We start from the raw sequence: 9,963 nt of genomic DNA, 5'->3' as shown, positions 1-9,963 counted from the left end.
AAATTCTGCATTACCAGGCACCCATTTGTCAGTCATGATGGAGGCCTCCTCTGTCAGTGGAGAGGACAGAGTCACTGGACTGTGCATCCTGGTGGTGGGAAATACCTAAGTCCTCATCTCATATCATAAGAGGAAATAAACTCTAAGCATACAAAAATTATAATACCTCGATAGGGAGAAAACTATCAGAAAATGCAGCTAAACATTTATCAGACCCATGTACTGAAAGCATAAAATAACATAGGTAGTCAATGAGGAGACTAACAGATCACACAAAGGATTTAAACATCTAGATGTAAAAATAAATAAATAGGTAGAAGCAAACAATAGACTGAGAAAATATTAGCCACACACCTGACAGGCAAAAGGTTAATATTCTTACTATGTGGGGCATCTCTGCAAATCAATAAGTGACAGAAATAGAAAAAATATATAAACGTGTTAAGGTTATGAATGGGTAATTTACAAAGCAGGAGATATACATGTATGGCAAGTACATATAAGAAACCGTCTAGTCACAGGAAATAATCAGAGAAATTAAATGTAAAGTCACCAGATAGAGCTTCCTTCTCACCAAGTTAGTAAAAAAGAGAAAGAAATATCGATGGCAGCAGACAGCACTGAGGTGGAGTGAGAGGAATGTAAAGGACGCGGCCTCCCCTGCAGCAGCCTGGCCCTGCAGCAGCCTGGCCCTGCAGCAGCCTGGCCCTGCAGCAGCCTGGCCCTGCAGCAGCCTGGCCCTGCAGCAGCCTGGCCCTCCAGCAGCCTTGAGAAGCTCTTGCTGCCTGCTGTGCCAATCCTTTGTTAAGGACTTCATCCTAAAAAGCAATCAGAAATGCAGTTTGAGATGCTTGTAAGAGACATCAGAGAGCAGGTTAGATCAGTACAATATGGAGACAAGGCCAGCCATGGTTTAGACTGTGCTGGATCACTAACACGGAGTATCGTGAAGGCGTAGTAAAGCCATCTCAGAGGCAAGGAGAAAGGCCTGTTAGGGCAGGCTTAAACAGAACTTGCTGGCTACAAATGGTAGATAGTATAAGATCTCAAATGTATGAGCATATGCTTTTTGGGGAAAATCAGCAAAGCGAGGTGGACATCAATGAGCTACATAGTAATATGTTTTTATTTCTAATTTTTATACAACAAGAGGCATAATTTTATGATAAGAATTTCAGAAAAATATGTTTTTCACATTAACATGACATTTATTTTAATTTTTTTTGTTTGTCTAAAATGTTTAACTGATAGGGCTGGATGGATAGCTCAGTGGGAAGGCCCAATAACCTATATTTGAACCCAGATCCCACAAGGTGGCAGAAAGGAAATAGCTCACAAGAGCTGACCTCTAACCTCCACTAACATGCCTCAGCATGCCTCCCACACACATACACACAAAATAAATAAGTAAAAGCTTAAATATAGATTTCATTGACAGTAAAGATTAAATATATTGAATGTGTATAATGTGACATTTATATGTGCATTACACAATGGTTACCACAATCAAAGTAATTGACGTATGCATCAGTACCATGCTAGAATCCCAAGACTTCTTAATTTCAGAGCTGGAAATATGAGCCCTTTCAACACTTCCCAAAAGGGAGAAAAGCTCCCAGCCTACCCCAGCCCCTGCAACCACTGCTCTAGTCTGCCCCTGTGAATTTGACTGTCGAAGACACTACATGAAGGTGGAACCATACAGTATTGTATGTATGTATGTAAGTATGTATGTATGAGTTTATGTAAATTTTCTGCTTCATTTCCTTCAGGTTCGTCCATTGGATCACAAATGAGCATTCATATTTTTATGAAAAAAAACTCAAAAAACTAAATTAATCTAGAATTCAACCACCAGTCCAATGATTTATTATTATTATTATTATTATTATTATTTACATTTTATTAACTCTGTAACCCAGCTATATCCCTGCTCCCTTACTCCCTCCCAACCCCACCCTCAGTCCAATGATTTTACACCCCCCACATATACCAATATTTTCCTCTCACAGGAGGAAAAACAAAAATAACCAAACAATGACCAAGTCTGAAATAATATCAGATCCCTTCTGAGTTGCTCAATAGATGTGACTGTGATTACAAGGTTGTTGGTTAACAGCTCCAGTTAGTGCTGTGTTCTGCCCCTTAATGTATTTAATATATAACTCCCCATGTGTCGACATAGCCGTCACGTGTATCATGTTAGCACTGTGTCAGTCCACCGCTGCCATACCTTCGCCAGGCTGCTCCCTCTTCCCCCTAGACTAGCTCCAGTGAAACTAACTTCCTAGGTGTGACCAACGAGTGGCTTCTTGCTCTGATGAGGTAAGTGGAAGGACCACTGTCTCCAGACCTGCAGTTCTGGTTCTGGAAAATGTCCCTGCATGTCCTCCTTCTCTTTCCCCAGCCACTGCCAGATGGAGAAAAGGAACGGTGGAGCCTCGAGGTGCAGAAACGCGGTCCCTGAGTGACAAGGGGAAGGAAATAAACCCCTTTTCTCGAGCACCCACTTCGGTTTGTGACATGGGCAAGGAACAAGCCACCGTATGATGCCGCCAAAGTCTGAGGCTGTGGAAGCGCTTACACAAGCTCCGTGGAGCCCAAGGCCCCACCAGATGATCCTCCGCTTGATAACAAGTTTCCTGTCCTTCATTGTCTTGTTTCCAAATAATTCCGTAATTATCGCCGAGCTAGACGCATGTTTCCCTTTGCTCTTCTGGCTCGTACTCAGAGAGCACACGTTCCCCACGGATAATTACCAGGGGGATTACCACCGCATTATCCCGGGAGGACGGACTGCTCCATCGCTCTTATTTCCCTGTGGGCAGGCTGCTCTCCAGGAACACGGGGCAAACGACCGAGCTCAGCGGTGTCTGCAGGGCCTCCACCCCCAGCAACGCTGAGCTCCTTCTTTTTTAACTTGTTAATGCTGCGGCGCCCATTAGAAATGCTTTTAAAGAGGTTTCACTAAGGGCATTCAGATGGCAGCGCTTGGTGGGAGATTCTTCACTACAAAGTGCAGGGCAGATAGTATTTTTGACCCGCCAACCCCTCCCTCCTTCGCCCTTAGGCGGCTTCGGGGATATTTATACTTCCTGCTTTAAGGAAGTGATGACATCGCAAAATGCAATAAAAAAGAATCAAGCTTTCCCTTCTAAATTACAAAACAGGGTTCTGGAAGCCCAGCAGAGACCACAGCGTTCAGAGGAGGAGATCTTGCTGCTTCACAGCCTGGCATTTGAGCGTAAGGAGCCTCCGGGCTGGAGGACTCCGGGCGAACGGCTTAGGCATAAATAATAGATTTGGAAGAATACATGATCGGTGTGAGTCAGACCACTCTGCCTCAGGCTAGATAAAGTTGCTCTGGACTGAGGCAGTGGCGAAGGAGAGAAGGAAATAAAGGGCTCTAAAGCAGAGGATGCAGCAGAAGCCGAAGAGGGCAGGCAGAAGCCGGGTTTCCTAAACCCTTTCACACGACCCTAAGAGGGCTGTGCGGGACAGGTCTGTCTTCCGAAGATCCTAAGACAGACTGTGCTGAGCAGTCTGCCTACAGCGGTGACTAGAAAACACCTAGGCGGGGCTCCTGTGGAGCAGCACTGTGGGGGCGCACAGTGACCGAGTACGAGTACGATTCCGTTCTAGGAATCCCCGCTGGTGCTCTCTGGACTCAGATCCATGCCTGGAACACCTGCCCTCATGTCTGTCCCCTCACTGCAACTTAAGGCCACTGAATGACCCGTATCTATAAAACCAACCAACTGGGAATCCAAAACTTTGTGTGTGTGTGGGGGGGTGGTGTAACATTTAAATGAGTATGTGCAAAATTTGACTTACCATTATTACTTAAGTAAAATAACAGGTATTTATAACGTATTTACATTGTATTAGCACACATACCCTCACATGCACGCACATGCACACACACACATACATACATTCATACAGGCATACATACCATCAGTGGTGGCGAGTTCTCGGAAGACAAATTAAACAGGACAAATGAGGGATGGCAGTGTCTCTTTAAATAAGGTTGGGGACGGCCTTTCTGGACACTGACAAGTGAAGTGGGACGGGAGCCAGGAGCAGATTTCAGCACAGAGCATCTCAGGAAGTGAGAACACCAAGTACAAAGGCCTGAAGAAAGCCAGGTGGGTTGGTATGTAAGATCTGTAAGGGGGCCAGTGTGGCAGTGCCTGTGAGGAGCAGAGAGGAGGCAGGAGACCAAGGTCCCAGGGAGCAGGCTGTCTGGGCGGGAAGCATGGAGGCAGCCATCATTAACACTCATCTTTCTTTGGGTTTGTGTCTAAGTCCCACAGGACTCTGAGGAGTCAAGGCAGTGAGCATAGGTTGTCCAGTTGGAGAGAGTGTTGGAGCTGAGTTCACGGGGACATAGCTGATATGTCCCCCGGTCTCTGTGGTTGTTGGCTAGCACCCCTTTCTCTGCTGACCTTTGAGCACATGGCACAGAGCCAGCAGTTACCTTCTCTAGATCCTGTTGAAGTTGCCTACAGGATGCAAAGAAAGCCTCAGAGGAGAAGCTTAATCTCTGGACCCCTTCGCTCCTTTTGGACCAGGATTTTAGGATATGCGGGAAGAGGCAAGGCATTAAGACTAATGTATAAAAGAAACCAGTGTTAGAGGAAGACTGGAGCACCCTTTACACCCCAGCTTAGGCTACATGTAACAAAACAGAGTGTGTGCAAAAAAGTTCCATGGTCTCCAACACCAGAAAGCAATGATGGGTAGATGACATAAAAAGGTCATGACACTCTTGAGCCTTGGACCTGCACCAGCTCTCTAGGCCACTTCTATTCTTGGGGCGTTCCTTTCTCCTTAACAGACTTATTCACTTTGTATCCCAGCTGTAGCTCCCTCCCCAATCCCCTCCCAATCCTACCCTACCTCCCTCTTCTTCTCCTATGCCCCTGACTGTCTCTCTTCTATCACTACCAATACAGGACTCCTGGGAATCCCATTGGACTGAGTACCCTCTGGACTCAGATCCATGCCTATAATATCTTCTCCTATGTTTGTCCCCTCGATACATCTTAAGGACACGACTAGATTTAAACCCCACCCCTTCCCAGAGCTCAAGAATTGAAACCAAGGAACCTATTATGCAAAGGGACATTTAAACTCATTTTAAATGAACTCTTTGCAGACATCAGTCATGAACTAACCCATACAAGTCTCTAACTGATGGATGTTCAAGAGTTTTTCCTTTGTGACAGCCTCGTACCTGTTTTTGTATTCTGGCAGGTAAACACACATATATCTCACTCCTACTCCCAACCCCCAGGAAACACGGGGATCAGGAAGCTGGCACCAGCTGTGGAGAGGTGGCCATTCTGGTTCTAAATGAACTACAGCTCCAGCCTCCTTTTCATCTCCAGGGCCATTTGGCATAACCCCATTCATCTGCACAGACTGTCAACTCCTCTCTCCTGGACTTCTCTTGTGACCTTCATTTTATTCCCTGCTCGTGCCTGAGTGTGGCGGCTGAACTGGATTGATTAAAGTTTTAGCCCTGTCTTGTTTTAATTCAAGAAAGAGCTAAACAGAGCATTTAAATGAACCCATGTCAGCACGGACTGTTAGGATTCTGGACTCTGGCCCCACATTCCTCCTTTGGCAGCCTCAATCCCCATTACTGCTGCTGTCTCCAGACTGGCTTCTGGGTGAAGTTTACCTTTGGTTAAAAATGGCATCATCGGGCCAGTGAGAGTAGATTAATGTTCACCTCCATCCATCCATCCATCCATCCATCCATCCATCCATCCATCCATCCATCACTGGAGATCCTAGGTTCATTACGTGTGTGCCAAGCATGATTTCCCTCCAAGTTCCATAATTCATCTACAGGTCTAATGAACCAGTATTGAGTTTGTCAATTTCCCCTCGTTTTGGCTAGAAGGGAGAGTTCTTTGTTGCTCATCTTTTCACACTGTGTTAATGTGTAGAGAGGACTAGAGAAAGTACTGGTGTGGTGACAGAAGAGTCTGAACACACCTATTCGTCATTTCTATTTGCAAACACGATGAAGGGCTCTCACAAAAGCAGGAATGTACAACTCCCACTTTTTCTCTGTCTTGAGTCTTCAGGGAGTCACATGGTTCCCTTTTTCTATTATGCTACTGTCATTGTCCATGGTTGTTTTTATAAGAGAGGAAGGAGTGTGGGATGAGGCACAAGCACCCAACATCCAGGGTTGGGTCAAGTACATAACATCACATCCTTTGCCTACTAAGTTCTCAAAGATCCATCCATCCATCCATCCATCAACACATCCCATCATCCATTCATTTCCTCCATCACTTATTTCATTCAGCCAGTATTTATCACCTGCCTTCTATATGGTAGGTTCTGTGTCAGGTGTTGGGTCTTTAAAGTAAACCTGGAATTCTGCTTGTATTCAGGTAGAGTGAGGCTGAAAAAACTTAGGACATGACCACTGAAAAGCTAGTCCACAGGCTGAGAATGTACCTCAGTTGTTAAGAGGAGTGCTTGCCTAACTTGCATGTATGAGGCCCTGGGTTTCATAGCTAACACTGTAAAACGGAGTGTGACGGTGCTCTCAGGGAAGAGAAGCTGAAAGATCAGAAGAAGTTCAAGGTCATCCTTGGCTATATAGCAAATCCTAGGTCAGACTGACATTCACCATGTCAAAACAGAAAGAAGGATGTGTGTGCTAGTTTATTGCTTATCGTTCCCAAGAGAAGGAGCCACACAAGGAAACACTAGGGTGGTTCTGGAGGTAGAAGAAGGAAAGAAAAACAAACAAACAAACAGAGCATAAGTGTTTGCTGTGGGGACTAGGGTGTCTGAGACAGTGTTGTCGCTGAGCATAGTTAGGAATAGATGGAAGAACCTTGGTGGACACTGGCTTAAAGGAGTGGTCTGGTCGCCTAGTTCTACCTTCCCTAGGTGGTTCAGGGCTGGAGCGAGTTGTCAGAGCTGCTTGAATGTGATGAAAGGGTAGTGGATGAGGGTGGAAACCTGAGGTCGGCTGGTTATCATATCAAAGGCATTCTTGCAGATAAATTGCTTGGTATCTCTAGTATGTGCTAAGCCTGGCAGGGGCTATTCCTCCCTGGGTCCGCAAGGCCCCATCATGTCAAAGCATCATAAAAAATAGAAAACAAGAGACTAGGTTAATACTTAGTGTTTCCAAAAAAAAATTGATCATCTCTGCTTTTAAAGAATTCACAGAACTCAAAATAAACAACGACGGTGGGGTTTGATATGGTAATGACACAAGGAATTATTCCAGTCACTTTGGGGAATGTCTGCCAAACACACAGTTGTCTTACTCCTGAGAAATACCCCACAAATACAAAGGGGGTAGGCTTTTTGTAGCCAGGCTTATCACTCATACTCCTACCGCCCCATGGTGGACACCTGGTACCCAGTTTAGCCAATCAGATTTCCTATTCAGTTAATTAGGTATTAAGATTTACAGACCACAAGAATCAGGTGCTAATCTGCCTTATCATAGAGACCTATGACCCCAAGCCTGCTCCACAGTCCAGCCACTTAGAAGTTTTTATGGAACCCTTAAGTCAGTGTTCTAATTCAGACAACTTTCATTAGAATTTCTGCTGGTGATCTAATAGCTTTACTCAGACCACCTCAACTTTCTCACCCCTCAAAACCGAATTCTCTTGGGCTGGTCCCCATCTCTCCTGCCCAAAGCAACCTGTGAACTGTCTTGTTCTGATGTGTACAAGTGACTGTGATGAAATTGGTGTAGATGGTCTATACAGTCACAGCCTCATGGAACTTGGCATTGTGGGGGTTCAGGGGCATTTTTAAATCACTGTTCTCCAACTAAACTTCTGATAAAATGAATGTCCATCAAAAGAAGATGAGCAATGTTCCCAAGAAGTCAATACACTGATTAAGCAAGAAATATTTTCAGTGAAGGAGATGAATGGGAGGAAAGACAGTTTGTAATTTAGCTGGGGAGGGAGTTTAGACATTGCTGTAGATATCTCAATATATAAATGCATATGCACAGTGCATGCTGTTTGGTTAACAGGAGGAAGTCAAACAAATTATGCCAAATGAGTGGCACTCTACAGGAGCCAAAGGAAAGACTCTTCTGGGCTAGACTGGTCCAGGAAGACTTTCTAGAAATGACAGGATTAACCTAGTTTTTCAAAAGTAAGTGAATTCAGATGAGTGGAGAATGCAGGCAGGGTATTATAAACCGTTGGATGGACAATCCAGCTCTTTAGATTCCTGAAGAAGAGGATCTCTACTCTGCTGCATAAAACCTGTCCTCTAAGAACTCTGATCTGCGCTCCCCCCATAAATGTTTTCTGTTAATTTCTCTCCTACAAGGCACTGGGGTGCTGACAGCCAAGGCTTTCACATATGAAGATATCCTGTCTTGGGCTCAACCTTCCTTCTACAAAGTGGCCAAGGACCCAAATGACCACCGGCTCAAATCCAAGCAGACTTTAAATATTCAGGTAGGGTCCCTCAATTGCTTGGACACAAGATAAGAAGGTAATTAGGGATGTTAGGAGGCTTGAGCACATCTCTATAGCAATGCCACCAATCCACAAGCTTATCAAACACTGGAAACCAGCAGGCAACCCATATACCAGCCCCCTCCTTTAAAACAGGCCACACACGTGCTCAGACCTTCTTGGGAGCTGATTCTGAATGCTGAGGGCCTACACTACATAAAACCCAGTCACCCAGAAGCAGGGGTCCTTCTGTGTTCTGGCCTCATATTTGCAACCTCCCTTGAGAAGGAGCAGCCAGCCACCTTCCTCTGAGTCAGACTCCCCCATCTGCCATTCCCTCTTCCATCCCTCCCCAGACTGCCTTATCCTTACTCTCCAGTTGCAGTGACCCTCAAGCGTTTTGCCTAAAGTGCGTGACTTTGTACTGGGCCTTGCTACAGCCTTCAGACCACAGCTTCAGGCCTAAGTTTCCAGTGAAGGGGATCGTTTTTTTCCTCGGGAAAGCTCAGATCCCTACCTGTCTCTATCTCATCTCAGTGCCCATGCCCAGTGGCTTACAACCACCCATAATTTCAGCTCCAGGGCACCCCAACCCTCTTCTGGCCTCTGTGGCCTGGCAAAAATGTAGTAGACACTCAGACAGATGCACACACAGAGACACATGGAAACACATACATACATATAAAATACATCTTTTTTAAAAAAGCCTTTTCCCTTCCACTTGGGTTGGACATGTGAGTAGCCCCTGGGGACAGATGTGTCCAAGCCACCCCACATGGGACTCTAGTGCAATCCACAGTGGTCTCTTTCTTCTCTCCAAGGCCATCCCTCCCCCACATCAGATCCTCCTGTGTATGGGATTTCTTTTTTTTTCTTCTCCACAGATTATTTGTAGCTGAAGGCTTTCAGCTTGGTTCCACTTTGCTCCCTTCTGCTGCCATGGACCATTTTCCGTACCACCAGGGAGTGCAAATGTCCTCACAATGCATTTTTGAAAGACCTTGGAAACCTCGGCATAAATCAGTAGACATTCATTTATAGTTTGGGAATATTCTGGATTGTTTATTTGATGTAAAAGATCCGAAGTCTATGTTTTCCCTGTTCTACCTCAGTCCTTGCAAGCCTCCGCGGCCTCGCCACAGCTTTGTTTTCATTGGCTCTGTAGTGCTAGCCAGGCTCAAGGAGATTTTTATCATTATTCAAAATAGATCTTCCCTTTCTAATGACATGCTCTTTGGAGGTTTGACTCACAGCCAGCACTTCTTCCCCCTTTAAGAAGGAAGAACGAAAGGAAGAGAGAAAGACAGAAAGAAAGAAGGAAGGAAGGGAGGGAGGGAGGGAGGGAGGGAGGGAGGGAGGGAGGGAGGGAGGGAAAGAAAGAAAGAAAGAAAGAAAGAAAGAAAGAAAGAAAAGAAAGAAAGAAAGAAAGAAAGAAAGAAAGAAAGAAAGAAAGAAAGAAAGAAAGAAAGAAAGAAAGAAAGAAAGGACA

At 45.2% G+C, this 9,963-nt stretch overlaps 1 protein-coding gene across 4 annotated transcripts in view; it reads right to left on the bottom strand.

The window, feature by feature from the left end:
- Window positions 1–318: 318 nt before the first annotated feature.
- Window positions 319–9,963, bottom strand: part of Fech (ferrochelatase) — a 54,689-nt gene continuing 45,044 nt past the window's right edge. The window contains exon 9 of one of the 4 annotated variants that reach the window (XM_060377173.1): window positions 319–818. In XM_060377173.1, coding sequence (XP_060233156.1) covers window positions 579–818 — 240 coding nt within the window. In that variant the 3' untranslated portion in view covers window positions 319–578. The remainder of the gene's footprint in view (window positions 819–9,963) is intronic. The other 3 variants (XM_060377172.1, XM_060377171.1, XM_060377170.1) reach the window with 3 other exon arrangements.

This window comes from Meriones unguiculatus, chromosome 2 (genome assembly GCF_030254825.1).
Source record: "Meriones unguiculatus strain TT.TT164.6M chromosome 2, Bangor_MerUng_6.1, whole genome shotgun sequence".
NCBI classification, from domain to species: Eukaryota; Metazoa; Chordata; class Mammalia; order Rodentia; family Muridae; genus Meriones; species Meriones unguiculatus.
The sequence above is the reverse complement of the archived record's forward strand: the minus strand, read 5'-3'. Positions and strand labels throughout refer to the sequence as shown.